Source organism: Heteronotia binoei, chromosome 9 (assembly GCF_032191835.1).
Source record: "Heteronotia binoei isolate CCM8104 ecotype False Entrance Well chromosome 9, APGP_CSIRO_Hbin_v1, whole genome shotgun sequence".
Lineage (NCBI taxonomy): Eukaryota > Metazoa > Chordata > Lepidosauria > Squamata > Gekkonidae > Heteronotia > Heteronotia binoei.
Genome location: NC_083231.1, coordinates 95767671 through 95785103, shown reverse-complemented (window position 1 = coordinate 95785103; position 17433 = coordinate 95767671). Strand labels below are relative to the sequence as shown.

Here is a 17433-nt window from a genome sequence, read left to right as displayed (position 1 = left end):
TCTCACTGCTAGAGAAAGGCAGCAAAACAAATCTAGGAAGATTAGATGGAGAAAGAAAAGTTTTGGAACATGCAGGTGGGAAAACAAGGAGGTTGGTGTGCAGGGCTCTGAGGTATAAGAGCTTTTTGCGTGAGCTATTAACAATTGCCTTGCCACGTTCTGAAGCAAGGCTTGAGGGCCTATGGGGTTTGCTTAGAGTTTGCTTTGTTCACAAAGGCTGAAGCGTGCCCATGATGACTTTGACACTGGAACTTGGCCCGTCTTTTCCATTATAAAATCCATTTTGCAATTTAGTATTCAAATAATCACCAGTTGATGGGAGCTTAATTGCTCTATTGATTGTTTTGTTATTGTTTTTGGGAAACATGCATGAGTGATGAAGAAGCCTAAACTCAGGATTTCAGGATATTGGTTTGCCATGCATTTGGACTTTCAGTGGTTGCTCGACAAATTGTACAGATACCCAATAAACACAAGACGTTGCTGGTTGGGTTAATTAATTTCCCAGCACAACGGTAGATGGGATATTGTAGCACATGATGACATGCTGGGCATCACCTGTTAAGATATATTTTTATGTGACGTAAGGACAATAGTGGCAGTTATATGTGCTTAAAAGTGAAACTGTCTCAGTTTCATTAAAGAGAGAAGTGGGTGGATTGGATCCATGCAATGGTTACTTCAAGCCTAGACTACTGTAATGCACTGCATGTGGGTTTGTTCTAAAAGACAACTCAGAAACTCTGGTTGATTTAGAATGCAGTGGCCCGACTACTGTTTGGTGCTAACCAGAATATATGTATCACTCCCATACTGCAGAATAAAGTTCAGTGGCCTCTTTAAGACCAACTTTGTTAGTCTTAAAGGTGCCACTGGACTTGAATGTTGTTCTGCTGCTTCAGACCAAAACCTCTCCTGCTATTTTCAGCTGTGACAGATTAGCTCACCAGAGCTAAGACTTCTGCAGGTGTCATCCTGCAAACAGAAGTGTAAATTATGCCCTTGACGGTTTTCTGGCACCCAACATGTGCTTTTAGAAAGCGGGTGTGGCCGGATGGAATTTATGCCCAACAAGGCTTCTAATTGGTCTTTGGAAATTACACTGGCTATGCAGATTTTTTTTAAAAAAACATTGCTTTGGCAGCAACTGCCACCATCCCACGAGAGTCTACTCCTAAAATATCTTATTGGTGTTTTAGTATATTTTGGCTTTCCAAATGTATTCAGGTTTTCTTGGGAAAACTGGAAAAATACCCCCCCCCCAAAAAAAATTAAAAAAAAAATAAATCCTGAATATATTTGGGAATTGCTGGATAGATTTGAAAACAGCAGAGAGGCAGCAGAAAATTGCTCCCACTTCTCAGGTGTTTGTTGGGCTTCTACTGCAGTCCCTTTAAAGGTTTAATAAAGTTTAAAGGGACTGCAGAAGACAGACCGAGGATCAACTGTGCCAGCAGGGGGCAGACTGATTCTGCTGGCTCAGCTTGGGGCTGGCTTCTTGTGCGCCCTGGTTTAAATTGGGCTGCAGGAGAAGTCCTCAGCAAGGATCTGCGCACCACTGGGAACTATCTGTTTCCTTCAGCATGCAGATCCTGGGTCTGGCTGCTCCTGCAGCACAGTTTAAACCAGGCTACAAGAGAAGTCCCCAGCCAGCCCCAGCATCGGGCTGGTTTTTTTTAGCCAATGTTTTTCTTCTCAGGTCTATTGGACTTGAAAAACAAAACAAAACAGAATTTCCAAAAAAATCCCAGATCCAAATACTATACTGTTATTGGGATCCAGAATTTTTCAGAAGTCCCAATTTTTTGGGGGGTCCAATAGACTGAAACCCAAAAATACCAGTTTAAAAAAATTGCACATTTGTATTTGTCACTGTGTGATTGAAGGTAAGCTATGGGAGCCATACTGTGGTTGGCTCTGCCTCCTGTGGCAGGCATTTTGTGGGAGCCATTATGTGGTTGTGCCCACCATGCCGTGTCCAAATTTAAAATGCATCTGCAGACTCTAAAAGGCTGGGGACCCATGTCTCAGTGGATGATGCTCAGCAAGTTAGGGGCTGTTCTTCAGTTTCACCTTTACTGAAAATGTAAACTAAAAGCTCATGATGTGGCAGATCAGCCCTTTGGAACTTTAAGGTGATTTCTCATGGTTTATTCCTGGCTTAAGAGTCACTCACTGATGGCCTGCGGCAAATAAGAATTGCCACGGGCTATCAGGCAGGGAAGCTTTGTTAAATTGGAGGAAAGTAGTTTATCTACTTATTTTAGACCTTAATTGTGCCACTGTGACCTTATGCGGAAAGTTTATTTACCTTCTGTAGCACTATATACAAGCTGCTTTATGTACGGCTACCATGTGGTGAGCCATTAATGTAGAACTAACCACTGCTATTCAGGTGGTCTATAGGGTCCTTTTCCAACACTAATTCTTTAACAGAATGACAGGTCTCTTTGAACAAGGATAACTGTCATTTGTAAATGAGGACTGAGTTTTTAGCAATGGGGGGGGGGGCAGAATCCATAATAATGCCAACATAACAGCAGAACAGGCTAGACCTTTTCAGTAATTAGTGATTATCAAAATGCAGGACATGAATAATGTAGACCAAAAAAAGGTGGAGGAGAGACTCTTGGTCTTTTAAAATTTAATTTACTATGTTTATTAGTTTAGGGATGGATAACAGACCAGCAAAACCACAGAAGTGTGCTCAGTATTACACAGCCCCCGGATATCGGTGGCTGAGTGCAGAATGAATATTCTTGAACAATTGCAAAGTTAATGAAAGCTGAATAAATCCAGATGTTTAATATTGCATCAAATAGCAAATTCTTCATTTAGATGATGTGATACTGGAAATACAAGATGTACACATCCCTGCATGTAGCTGGACCAGAGCTGGTAGTGAAGAGCTTCCAATAATTCCAGAAACGTCCCTGATATGGGTTGTCATTTTTATATTACCCCCTGGGGTATATCCATGCAAACATATCTGATTTGCGGTGTTCATTCTGAATGTGAAAAACAAATTTCCTTGGTGTAGATTGTGGATAGGGAGATAGACTGCCCTAGTGAAACATCTTGCTGCATTGCATTTGCACAACTGATTTCTATTTTTTTTATATTTATGATTAACGTCAGTTAAGCAGCTAGGATTGCAAACTCTGGATTGGGAAATTCCTGAAGGTTTTGGGCGTGTGCAAAGGATGGGGCTCAGGGAGGGAGGAAATGCAGCACTTCACCTTCCAAAACAGTAGGATTGCCAGGTCCTCCCTGGCCACTGGCAGGGCGGGGGGCGGGGTTAGTAGAGATGCTAGATCCCTCAGTGGGGGTGGAGGTCCACTGCTGCCAGGCCCCAACTCTCCACTATCAATCAGCTGGTTTGGGGGGGGGGGAACCTACCCTCCCCAAAGGGAGGGACACTCAACATTTTAGTGACATGCCTATATGACTCCAATATCACCCAGCGGTGATGTAGGCATTTAGGGGACATCAGGGCAAAGCTCTGGTTTTTGGGCAAAAAACAAAGCATCACTTGACATGCCTATGTCCTGGATCACACTGGAAGTCACATGGGCACATTGCTGAAACATGGAATGAAAGCCCCTGCTCCTGGTTAGCCCACCCCCATTCCCCACTGGCTGCCTGGAAGGACCTGGCAACCCAGTTTCAAAGTTGGGGAACTACTGGAGATTTAGGAGTGTAGCCTGGTAAGACCTCAGTAGGATTCAATGCCATTCACAGTCCATTTCCAAGAGTATCCATTTTCTCCAGGGGAACTGATCTCTGCCGTCTGGAAATGAGCTGTAATTCCGGGGGATCCTCAGGTTCCACCTGGAGGCTGGCAGCCCTGAAAAGCAGCCATTTTCTCCAGGGAACCTGATCTGATCTCTGTCCTCTGGAGATCAGTTGTAATTCCAGGAGACCTTCAGGCCTACTTGGAGACTTGCAACCCTTTGCAGCAAAAGCCAACAGGGGTTACAGCATCAAAATCTATCCCCTCATCACAAATGTATATGCTGCACAGAAAGGACCTGGGCTTAGATATTTCTCAACTCCCTTTCTGGATCTGGTTTGCAAACCCTTTCTGTGGCCTCAGCAGCTTTTCAGCCTTGCGTCAATAGATACATCTATATGCTGATCAGAATGTTGCATTAATAGACTTAGCCTCTTCCTTGCAATTAGTTGCTAAACAAATGCACTGTAAGCAGAGACTCTTTTACCTCATGTTCTCCTTTCGGTGAACCGTCACATACATTTCGTACACTCTCCCCTGGGGAACAGCCCCTGCAGGAATCAGCAAACTTACTCCTGCAGAACAACAAAAGAAAAAAGGAAGGCAGAAGGGAGGGAGGGAAGAAAGCAGAGAATATTAAGACCGGGGGTGGGGGGTGGGGAGCCTGAGTTCTGGAAAAAGAAGTCGTCTAAGAAGATGCCACTAGGCATGCCCAAATTCCGTCCATCCCCTCCAACAAAACAGAACACTTTACTCCCATCTGGATGCTTATACCTGGCAGCTTTATTACTTGCATCTTCTGCCCATTTTTCTTTATTAGAGGAACTAGAGAAGGGGGGCTATCTTCCCCTCTCTTTTCACTTTATTTAAAGAACAAGCAGATGGCTGCTCTGCTGCTTGCATTGTAAAAATTAGGGGGGAAACCAACAGTTGCATTTACTATTTCAAACAACAGTAATGGGATCATTTCCCTTGGTAATTCTTATTTAATTAATTTTTTAAAAAGAAAGCCAGTAGAATGCTGTCCCATGAAACAACAGGCAACTGTAGTCCTTTTTTTAAAATAAAAAAAAAATCAAGGATATTGGCTTATCTGGTCCTCATCTACCATTCTAAAGCACTTACTTTGTTTTGGACTAATAACAAGAGATGGGCACAATCTGCATTTTTGAGCTTTGGCTCATGGCTAAACCATGAACCGAACCTCAAGCTGATACATTCGTTTACGAACAGGACCAGATCATATCAGTTCATGATGCCTGCTTTCCGCTTGTTGACGCTTTTGGTAAGGAGCAGAAAGCAGGGGTATAAATGGCTCCGAGCCATAGATGACATAGATGAGCCATAGATGACAGTGCCTAATCATTTATCCAAGTTAGTTTGTGAATAATTTTGTACAATGCAATCCTATTACCTTGTGCAGAACATCCCTCTTGAATAATTCAGTTTTGTATGGTTTGCAGAAATCCAGGAGATTGGATTGGAGCTTTCACGATATCCTTGGGCAGGCCACTCCATAAGGTCAGAGCCACAACAGAGAATGCATGTGTATGGGTAGTTGTGGATTTTGACCATTTGCAGGGACCAAGTAGTCTGTGAATGGAAAAACAGCCTCCAGAGTAGAATGATGGCCCCTGGGAGTGGAATCAGTAGTCTGAAACTGGAATGACAGCCCCCAGCAATCATTCCAATCCCAGAGCATTTTATCTCGGCCCAAGGACAGTCATTCTACTCCCAGGGACTGTCATTCAGCTCTGGAAGTTGTCATTCCAGGCCCAGGGCAGGTTTCTTGTAATCCATTTCACATTTTCATTGCAACTTTTGTGAACTGTAACATAGTTCAATGGAGCCTATGCAAGTCAAGTGGCATTAGTGGCTCCCATTTAGGGTTGCCAGGTCCTCCAGTCCTAGCCACTGGTGGGGATGGGGATAAAGTTGTTGGCTCTAGGCTGGGAAACTTCTGGAAATTTGGGGTTGGAGCCTGGGGAGGATAGGAAACTCAGTGGGATATAATGCTATAGAGTCCACCTGCCAAAGGATCCATTTTCTCCAGAAGAACTGATCTCTGTAGTCTGGACTCTGGAGATGAGCTGTAATTCTGAGGTCCCATCCAGAGGCTGGTATCTCTATGCCAATGAGTCTAATGAGTCTAAGGGCCTCTACCATTGTTCCCAATGACATTCCTTTCATTTGTTTTGTACATCCCCATAATGGCAGACTGACAGAAAAGTATGGGGAGGGGTATCAACAATGAAAGCTCTTACAGCCACTCTTTAAGAGCAGGAAAATGCAGACAGGATTCCATTGTAGGAATCAGCAGAAAGAAATTAGTCTGTGCTAGGAAGCATCTACTGAGGGGATCGATAAAAGTGCCCCCTTGGTCCAATTCACTTGGAACTTGGGGGGTTTTAAATTAGCAGGAGGAGTATGTTCAGTGCAGGTTTGGTATAATTATCTTCATAAACAGCTGCCCCAGCCCTATATACATTCCACATTGAAAATAATGGTCCCAAACTCCAAAAGCACACAGATTTGAATCCCAAAATGGTAATGTCTTATTGCAAAATAAGCAATCATGGGGGGGGGGGGTGGATTCACGCACACAACCCAAGCCTGAATGCAAACATGAGTGCAAAGTTACACATACATCCCAGTTATGGTGCTGCTGTATGAGCAGGCATTAGTGCTAACACTAAGTCCCAGATATTGGCGGGCCCTGGGCAACTGCACATTTTGCCCACAAGATAAAAGGTCTCATGCCACAATCCTGGTATTCCTGTTCTGAATTTAAGCATGCATTGGTTGCTGTGTGAAAAGCATTTTGCTAATCAGAAGTAAAACGCGACCTTGCTCCATGCATGAACTCTGGAGTGCCAATAGACAATACAATCCTGAAAAAATCCATACCATCTACTACCCAAACCCCATCTACCCAACCAGAGCTGGTGTGTCCATTAGGCAGCGTGAGGCGGTTGCCTGGAGCGCGGCTTTGGGGGGATGGCACCAGTTTTGGTGCTCCAGTTCGGCCTCACTTCCTCAGCAAGGTAAATAGTGAGCTCGGCAGCTGCTGTGGGGCTGCCAGCCTCAGCAGGCATGCACGTACGCTGCTTGCTCACTGTCACTCCATCTCTCTCATCTGTGCTTCCAAGCATAGCTGTGAGGGGCAGAGTGATGGTGTGCATGCGTGCAAACTGAGGCCAGAAGCCCTGCTGTGGCTGCCACCGAGCTTGCCCTCACTGAGGAAGCAAGGGGTGGCAGGAGGCACCTGGTGTGGGGCACTAGCCTTGCGCTGGCTCCCCAGTGTACCCAACATTCTGTAGTGTGTATAAGACATGGTTTGCACTGTACTCTATTTTAGTAGGAAAGGAAAGGTCCCCTGTGCAAGCACCAGTCATTTCCGACTCTGGGGTGACGTTGCTTTCACAACGTTTTCACAGCAGACTTTTTATGGGGTGGTTTGTCATTGCCTTCCCCAGTCATCTACACTTTACCCCCAGCAAGCTGGGTACTCATTTTATCGACCTCAGAAGGATGGAAGGCTGCATTAACCTTGAGCTGGCTACCTGAAAACCCAGCTTCCACCAGGGATTGAACTCAGATCGTGAGCAGAGCTTAGGACTGCAGTACTGCAGCTTTAACACTCTTCCTAGCACTAAAAAAAAACCCTATGTAGTTTTGTAAATGTCTTTCTTTAGCTCTATGTCATCTGAAGCAAATGGAAATGTAGAGCAACTGATTTGTTTCCTAATTAATTTGTCCTTATTATGTCTACTGGCAACACAAAGGTATTTTGCCTGGAAGCGGGGTTTGTTTTTTGGCACTGCATGAAAGAAAAGGTCACAGCTTCCGAATGCCACTTCACATGTGAGTTGGGAAGTCTAATGCTTCTGAAAGCAGTGACTAAGAGCTTTGCAATTTTTGGCTAAAGAAGGCCAGGGCTTTGGGAGGAAAAGATGTTTAATATCTAAGCAACCCCAAATGGGAATAAAAACACTGTATAATTTTAACTAGAGAGATGAAGATTTCCAAATTTGTTTTGTCTTCTGCTGGAAAGAAATATTAGATGATTTCACATTACACTTTAGGAAACACCATTAAATGTCTTTCTTATAATTACTTGCAAACATTATTTACCTGAATTGGGTACAATCAGATGACCCCCGAGAGAGTTGAAGGTACCGAAAGCGGTACACGATGGATCTGTTTGTCGAGCGAGACTCTGGTTCTTAATATTTAATGCTTCATTATCTAGCAAGGACTGAGTGATCTGCGGAGAGAGTTTGGATGAGAAGTCAGATGGGTCGTCCTGAGGGGTGACTGCACCTGAATTGTTGTACACCTTGATCTTCAAGTTGGGCAGTGGATCAAGAATGGGAGAGTTGGTCATGGGGATTTTATCAGACACATCATGCAGGGCATAGACGGGCCCTCTGTACATGGCGGCAGCAGATGTCAGGTCCGGAGGTACAGCCAGGAGGTCTGTGTTTAAAAAAAAGAGAGACAAAAGATAAACATTATTACTCATGGCTCTACTCTCTTTTGAAGCAATTCCTTGGGGTAATTTAAAAAGCAGCCCGGATCTGTATAGCCCAGGCTAGCCTGGTCTCATTTGGTCTAAGAAGCTAAGCAGGATTGGTCCTGGGTAGTATTTAGATGGAAGACCTCCAAGGAATACTGGGGTTGTGATGTAGAGGCAAACAATGGCAAACCTAATTAATTTGTCCTTATTATGTTTATTGGCAACGTCTTTTGCCTACGTGGTCACGAGGAGTCAGCTATGACTTGATAGCACCAAAGTAAAAAAGCAGTTTTGTCTTTAAAACCTGAAGGACGACCACCTGCAAGGAGTAGTGTCTCGTTAGGCACTTCTCCTTTTCCGGTCTGAGGGAATGGAAGGGCCACTTGTTTCCAGTACATCCACCTGGACCTGAATATTTTGGTAGCAATCCTAAGCAGGTCTACTCAAAAGAAAGTCCTATTTCTTTCAGTGAGGCTTACTCCCTAGAGATTGTTAGGATGGCAGCCATTCTTTCTTTCATTAACAGGTAAAATGGGTGAATCTTTTCTTATGGGACATGCTTCTAGAGTGAATGAAGGGATTATGAAAATAATGGAGCATTCTTTCTGTCCATAACAAAACAGAGATCTTTACTTATATATGAGTGGGGAGATACTAATGTTATCATCTGTACACAGTTAATTGAAACCACACAAGTTCAACTATCTATCGTAATTCACACCATGAAACACAGATCTTGGTTGCAGACCTAAGGTTTAGAAGTTTAAAACTTGACCTACTCTTGAAACCGAACAATGAAACTCAATAATGAAATCCTAATTCACTTTAAAATACTGGTACATGAGATCACGCAAGTTTTGAAGTGTGAAATTAAGATTTCTTTTGTCTTCTCAAAATATTCTTTGGCATTCATAACTGCATGTTTGAATCTAAATTATTTTTTACTACATTAATGTCAGCTCTTGACACTGGCACTGGATTCTGCTGTGGTTCTTTTATTTAAAATTCTCACTTTAACTGATGCAGTCAGAGGACCAGACTGTAAAAGTTTTGGGCAGTGGACAAAGAATAATAAATCCAGCATCATTAACACCTGGAGCCCAATCCTAAAACTTTGCTGAGCAAACTTTTATCTGGCACATTTCTCCAAAATGCTGACTGCAAAATATCACTCTGTGTGTTCAAAAGAAAGAGGAAAAAAAGAAAACACAGAACTGCAAAGAACTATGGAAATCATACACTTTATCATCCCTAGTCAAGGCGGAATTGTTGCCTGTAGCTCATTCTTGAACGCCTTCTGCAGTGCTGATTTAAATGAATCCTTGGCAGGCAAACTGCAGCTCTTGTTAATCTCCTGCATTGGACAGAACTACAGCTATATTTACTTCCAACCTAATTTAACTTTAATACGCAAAAGAGTATTTTTAATGTCATCTTAATTAGTACTTTCCATTCACCATTTTCTCTTGGCTCCCATGTCTTCCATTCTTAATCGGCAGAGCCATGATTACGTGTTAGCTACCTCTACCCTGACCCGGATAGCCAGGCTAGCCTGATGTCATCAGATCTCAGAAGCTAAGCAGGGGCAGCCAGGACTGGATCTACATGTTTTTGAGGGGGGGGGCAAAATTAAAAAGTGATGCCCCCTTACAGGCCATTTTATCTTATGGTCCCATAGAATACAATGGACTCCATACCCAATTTGGCGCCACCCCTCCATTAGTGCCTGGGGCAAGCACCCCCCTCTGCCCCCCCTAGATCTGGCCCTGGGGCAGTCCTGGTCAGTGTTTGGATGGGAGATCACCAAGGAAGCCCAGGATAACCATCCAGAGGCATGCAATGGCAAATCACCTCTGTTAGTCTCTTGTCTGGAAAACCCAACCAGAGGTCATCATAAACTGGCTGTGACTGAATGACACTTTCTACCACCAACATCTAATCAGTTTATATAATTAGCCAAAGCAACTGGCCATTTTTCCAGTATTCTATTTTTCTATGCATGTGAAAGAGGAAATAAAAGGGTAGAATTCAAACACAAGGGGAAAGACAGGTTGCTTACCTGTAACTATAGATCTTCAAGTGGTCATCTGTGCATTCACACTCATGGGACAGAGAGCCTGCGCCGATCCCTGAATTGGTACCTAAAAAGCCTGGGATTTTTTCGCGCTCGGCACCAACGGGCATGCGCAGGCGTCCCAGTGTGCATGCTCGCCGGCGCCAGTGCGAGGATCCCGCCAGTTCCTTCCTGACCGCTGGAAGCCCCTACTGGAGGGAGACCTTCAGCAGTGGGGAAGGAGGGCGGGTAGTGTGTGTACAGATGACCACTCGAAGATCTACAGTTACAGGTAAGCAACATGTCTATCTTCTTCATGGTCTCTGTGCTTCACACTCATGGGAGATTAGCAAGCAAGACATACCTGGAGGTCGGAAGACAGTCAACCAGAAGAAACAACTTGCAGCACCGCAGCTCCCAGACGAGTCCTCTGTTGAGCATGCACGTCCAGGGCGTAGTGCTTCATAAAGGCATGCGGAGAGGACCAGGTGGCAGCCTTGCAAATGTCTGTCAGGGAAACGCCTTTCAGGAACGCCACCAATGTCGCCATCGCTTTTGTGGAGTGTCCGCGAATAGGCCCAGGTAATGGCTTCTTAGCCAACAAATAACACAGTTTAATAGTCTCAGTGAGCCATTTTGAAAGCCGCTGAGACAAGATTCTGGAACCTAACTTAGGAGCAGCATAAGAAACAAAAAGATGCTGGTCCTTACAAAAACTCTTGGAGCGACTCAAATAAAACAATAAGGCACGCTTAACATCTAAAGCATGCAACCTACGTTCCTCATCCGAGGAAGGTGTAGGATAAAATGTGGGCAACCAAACTTCTAAGTTAAGGTGGAACTGAGAAACCACCTTGGGGAGAAAGGAAATATCAGGACCTAAGGACACTCCAGACTCCTGAAAAGCTAAATATGGGTAGTCACAACGCATAGCCGTGAGCTCCCCTGCATGGCGTGCTGATGTGATGGCTACCAAAAAGGCAGTCTTCCAAGATAGGAGCTGTAACGAGCATGTGGCCATCGGCTCAAAAGGACGCCGAGTCAGCCTGTCCAACACTAGAGTCAAATCCCACAACTGTGGGGGTGATCTCAAAGGAGGATGAAGCCTAAGCAAACCCTTCAAAAATCTCTTAGAATGAGGGTGTTCAAAAACTGAATGCCCCTCCACCGGTTCATGGAATGTAGATACTGCCGCCAGATAAATTTTAATGGAGGAAAAAACAAGGCCAGCATCCACCAGAGACACCAAAAACTCAAAAATAACCAGCAGCCCCACCCTCCGGGGCGAAACTGTAGGATCAACTAAAAACTGAAGAAACTTCTGCCACTTCCTTTCATAAGAAGTGCGGGTAGACAGCTTCCTGCTATTCAAGAAAACATGTTGGACTTCGCTGGAGAACTCACAGGGTCGACGAACCACGCTGCTAGCTTCAGGTGGGGCACGTTGTGATGGAATACATGACAGTCCTGAGCTGACAGAAGATCTGGTTCCGCCGGAAACTGGTAAAAGACCCCCCTCGGCAGTTGGAGCAAGATCGGGAACCAGTTCTGCCGAGGCCACTACCGAGTCACCAGGATGCAGCATGGTCTCTCTCTTGCGATCTTGTTGACCATCCTTGTCAAGTGGCAGAGGTGGGAACAGATATAGGAACTGACCTTCCCACGAGAACAGCAGACCGTCTCCCAACGACTCTGGATCCGAGCCCCCCCCGGAGCAGAACAGAGGACACTTCCGGTTCTCGGCTGTGGCAAAGACGTCCACCTGAGGATACCCCCAGAGCTGAAACACGGGTTGAAGGAAGCGCCACTGTATCTCCCACTCGTGCGGGGAAGCCGCACCCCTGCTGAGGGAGTCTGCTTGCAGATTAAACACCCCTGGGAGATGTGCAGCCTTCACAAAGATGTCGTGGTCCAGGCACTCCGACCACAGTTCCAGTGCCAGTGCACAGAGCCATCGAGAAACTGTCTCTCCCTGTCTGTTGATGTAACACATGGCAGTGGTATTGTCCGTAAGCAGAGCAACAACCTTCCCCGCCACCATGGGGTGGAAGGATTGAAGAGCAAAATGAACTGCCAGCAGTTCCAGGTAATTTATATGGCAATGAGTCAATTTCAAAGGCCAAGGGCCCCCCACACAGACAGTGTCCATGTGGGCCCCCCAACCCCATAAAGATGCATCTGTTGTGATCGTCACTGTTGGCACAGGCAGGTGGAAGGGAGCTCCCTGACAAATGTTGTCCTTTGATTTCCACCACTGCAGTGTTTGAAGAGTCACAGGTGGAATTACAAACCTCTTTCGAGGTGAGTCCCTTAACGGTCGCAACTGACGAAGAAACCAAAGTTGTAGGCCTCTCATCCTCAGCTTTGCAAAGATCAGCACGCTTGTAGTCGCTGCTATCAGCTCCAGCATCCGCTGCAGCTGCTGCGCCGTGCCCCACTTTTGAATCTGCAGAAGTTCGACAAGGTTGATAATGTCCATTGCTCTCTGCTGAGGCAGGAAAGCACGATGAAGGTTTGTATCCAGCAAAGCCCCTATGAACTGAACTGTCCGTGATGGAGTAAGGTGTGATTTCTCCAAATTGACCTGCAGACCCAAGGTGTGAAGAAGACGAAGAGTGGTGGCAATATGGTTTGACAAACTTTCCTTCGACTCCGCCACAAGGAGCCAATCGTTGATGTATGGAAAGACGACTATCCCTTGAAGCCGGAGGTGGGCAGCCACAATGCTCATCATCTTCGTGAACACCCAAGGTGCAGTGGACAGGCCGAACGGAAGGGCCTTGAACTGGAAATGTTGAGAACCTACTGCAAACTGAAGGAAACGTCTGAATGCAGGATGGATGCTGACGTAGAAGTAGGCATCCTTGAGATCCAGTGTTGCCATCCAGTCCCCTTGGTTGATGAGGGGCAGAATTGTTTGCAGAGTGGACATTCTGAACTTCTGGTATAGAATAAACTTGTTCAGATTCCAAAGGTCCATGATTGGTCTCAAACCCCCGTCCCGCTTGGGAACCAGGAAGTAATGAGAGTAGAAGCCTCCCATCCTGGCCTTTGACAAGGAGGATATGATCACCGAATTGGGCTTTGGATGCATGAAGAGAAATTCCGCATCGGCCTCTTGGACTCAGTGCATGTGGTCCAACCTTCTTGATGACACAGGTATAGAAGCAGGCTTCGCCCAGGGCTCCTTCACCGCCTGTAAGATGACCTTTGTAACAGGCAGGGCAACTGCTGTAGACGTATCCCGCTGCATGATGTTGAATACAGTGTCGTCTACAACGAGTTGTGGTTATGTCACCGGGAGAGAGAGGGAGAGTGCCATTCTCTTCACCAGGTCCCCATACGACTTTAGATTCTCCGATGGTGAAATGGGAAGATCCTCAGCGGTATGAGACACTGGTGAAGGTTCCAAAGCCCTGTCCGGATCATCGGTACCAACCTCGGAGTCCGACGATGAAGACTCTCTCCTCAAAGAATGTTCTGAGAGCACCGGTGTTGACTCTCTGACGGGGGACCGGATCGACACCGACGACCTAGGCTGGACTTCCTCCACCACCACGCCGCATCTTTCGGACAGGACGGACATCGATGCCGAGGGGCGCCGCCTAGAGTGCTGGGAAAGCCTCGACATATGGGATGCCTTGGATTGCTGGTCCCAGTCTGCAAACTCCTGAGGGGGGTACCACTGGTACGGCGGGTATGGATAGGAGTAGGGAGGCCACTGGCACTGCTCCCACGGTGGAAGCGGTGAGCTATGGTGGTCAGTTCCAGCTCTCTCCGACCTCTTGCCTGATCCAGCAGTGCCAACAGCTCCATCGGTGCTGACACCTCCACCTCTGAGACAGAGTTGCTCTCACTGTGACGTCTCGAACCTGAAGAATGGGAGCACTGAGTGAGGTCAATCTCTTGCTCCGATAGATGCAACTGCTGCGAAGCACTGCCTCTCGACACCAAAGGGCTACTATGTGGGGATGCCAAGATCTTCCTCGGTGGAGCGGTCGACATCGATGTTGAAGTGTCATGTGAAGGGGAAGGAGTGCGGGACGATCTCTTCTTCCACTTCTCCTTAGATTTCACCTTCTTCAGTGCGGATGATTGGGTCCCCGAGTCATCCCGACGCTTCTTAGCTGGGGTGTCCACTGACCCTTCAGAAGGTCGCTTTGTGGAATGCCCGCGTTCGACTGGCATCGCGGTCCTGATCGGCGATGTATCAGCCGATGTGACCGTCGGGGCTGCGGCCTCTCCCATCGGTACCGATGGTCCCCATGCCATCTTTTGAGGACGAAGTGCCGACTCTACCAATGCAGCCGAAAGCCTCGCTGCTCGATTCTTGCGAGTTTGCTTGGAAAAACTCAGGCAGTACGAGCAAGAATCCAAACAATCTCCCTCGCCCAAACAAAGAAGACAGAGGGAATGGCCGTCGGGGGGGGGGGGCAATCTTCTTCCCACAAGAGCGGCACCTCTTAAAAAACCAACCAACATCTTTCCATAGACGCTAAGGAAAAAACCCACCCAGGAAAGTCTCTGAGGGGAAAAACAGAGGAAAACTGGGCCCCGAAGGGCAAGTCCAACAATTTTTTTTAACAACACTAACTATCTAACAACTAACTAACTAACTACACTAAGAAAATAACAAACGGGCTATATACAACAAGAAAAAGCAATCGTAAGATTACTTTACCGACTGGGGACACGAAAGGAGATCCTCTCAGCACAGCGGTCAGGAGGGAACTGGCGGGATCCTTGCGCTGGCGCCGGTGAGCATGCACATTGGGACACCTGCGCACGCCCGCTGGTGCCAAGCGCGAAAAAATCCTGGGCTTTTTAGGTACCAATTCGGGGATCAGCGCAGGCGCTCTATCCCATGAGTGTGATGCACAGAGACCACAAAGAAGATTCCCTCCTTCCCCCTCAGGTTGCCTGAAGTGGTATAGTTTGGGAAAATTCAGCCACTACTAAACAGTCTGTCTAAATGTTAAAACATTTTGAAATCCATTTGTTGCAAAAACAAAAACATATGCCTTTTGCACTCTTAAACATATGCTGAAGTTCATCACTGAAATGAATGAGCTTTTAAAATGCTTAACTTTCAGTGACGTCCTAAGCAGAGTTGTGGCTTTCTAAGTCCACTGAACTCAATAGATTCAGAGGGGTTCAAGTCTCCTTAGGATTGCACTCTATAGAAGGTTCAGTGTAGTATTTTGATAGATCACTGTTTAAATGTTTTATTATTTTACTGTTTTAAAACTGTTGTAATTGATGTATTTTAAATTTAAAATTCTATGTTAGATTTTATATGTTGTGAGCCGCCCTGAGCCACTTCGGTGGGAAGGGCGGGATATAAATTGAAATAAACTTAAACTGTATGTTTGTTCAGCACGGTGAAAGACATTTTGATTTGCTATATAAACTTTATTTGGACTGCTACTTGTATCATGATAGGTCTGATTTCAAAAAAAAACTCCAAAGAGCAAGGGAACATATTTAAATACAGATGGTATAACAAGCATTTAGAAGGCTTAACCCATGAATCATCCTTTCACCACTGTGGTCCATGGGATTACTGCTCCAGGATTTGCAACCTGATCCCAGGCTTGCTTTCTGAGAAGTGTGCCCCATGCAGTCTTTTCTCCAAGCTGAGTTAGTGTGAGCTAGCTCACAGTGTTTTAGTCTCCAGCTCACACATTTTTGTCTTAGCTTAGGAAAAATGGACCCAGAGTAAACTAATTTATGCAATAGCTCACAACTTTAATGCCAGAAGCTCACGTAGTATAATTTTTGCTCACAAGACTCCACAGTTTTGAGGGAGTATTCCATGTTAAACTAAATGGGATTTAGGGTTTGTAGAATCTTTTGGGATCAAGTGCCGTGTTCTACTGGAGAAAGTTTTCCTTTTCTCCAGTAGAACACGGCACTTGATCCCGAAAGATTCTACAAACCCTAATGATGTTACCAGCCGTGAAAACCTGAAATCTTTGATAAATGGGATTTCATTCCATTTTAAATATGCATAGAATTGCAGGCTAATGCTGAGGCTTCCTCCTTCATCAATGACTTGGAATCCAGCATGCATTTGCAGATAACATCAAATCAAATCTCACAGGAGGGTAAAAATAAAAGCGGGCTGCAAAGAGTTCCTAAAGGATCCTTGCAGAGTGACTGATGGGCAAGGGAATGGCAGACTAAGATTCAGTGTGAGAAATTATGAACATTAAACAAACAAACAAACAAATCCTTATGTCACATAAAACATTATAACATTTAAAACTTCTCCAGAGGATATGGGACTTGTTGAAAACACCTGTGAATGTTCTGCAGAATTAAGCAGGAAAGTTCAAAGAACTATTAAGATAAGGAGTGAAAATAAAACAACATGTTGGATAGACACCTTTGTTTAGAATGCTGTGCAACACTTTATTTGCCCTTTAGCAAAATGTTTACCTGGGATATAGTGCCATAGAACTGAACTTCCAAAGTGGCTATTTCCTCCTGGAGAACTGATCTCTGTTGCCTGGAGATCAATTGCGACAGCAGGAGATCTCCAGCCCCCACCTGGAGGTTAGCAACCTTAGACCTGAATGTACATATTTTCTGATTTTAGTAGGGTGATACCAGATGGCTGGTTTGGGGCAGCTTCAAGCCGCCCCAAAGAGAGCTGGCCGGAAATTGAGTGCCCTGGAGCTTCTGGACAGTGCTTGGAAAAGGGGTGGGCTGTGGGTGCCCGGGGAGTCACGCATCCTGTCTGTGGCTGGGCAGGTGCCTCGGAGGCACCCCAGTGAAAAGGCACCACTTTCAAAGTGGTGCCTTTTTGAGCTGGCTCCTGGCAAGCCAGGGGTGGGACAGGGGATGGGGTGGGGACGGGAGGTAGATGTACACATGTGGACACGCTTTTTTGGTCCACCTGCCTCGCACCCCCTGGGTGGCTTTAAAAGTCCATCTGTTATCAGCCGTGGAATCCTTATCCACACTTTTGCAATGCAATCCAATGCATAATTACCTCCATTCATTTCTATGGGTTTAGACTGCGGAAACTCTATTTCACATTCATTCATTCATTCATTCATTCATTCATTCATTCATTCATTCATTCATTCATTCATTCCAATTTATATCCCGCCCTCTCCTAAT

At 45.7% G+C, this 17433-nt stretch overlaps 1 protein-coding gene across 2 annotated transcripts in view; it reads right to left on the bottom strand.

Moving 5' to 3' along the window:
• UNC5C (unc-5 netrin receptor C) overlaps positions 1-17433 on the bottom strand; it is a 493308-nt gene that overhangs the window by 40930 nt on the left and 434945 nt on the right. For both annotated transcript variants that reach the window (XM_060247042.1, XM_060247043.1), the window contains 2 exons: positions 7868-8212; positions 4221-4308 (listed from right to left, as the gene is read on the bottom strand). In XM_060247042.1, coding sequence (XP_060103025.1) covers positions 4221-4308; positions 7868-8212 — 433 coding nt within the window. The remainder of the gene's footprint in view (positions 1-4220; positions 4309-7867; positions 8213-17433) is intronic.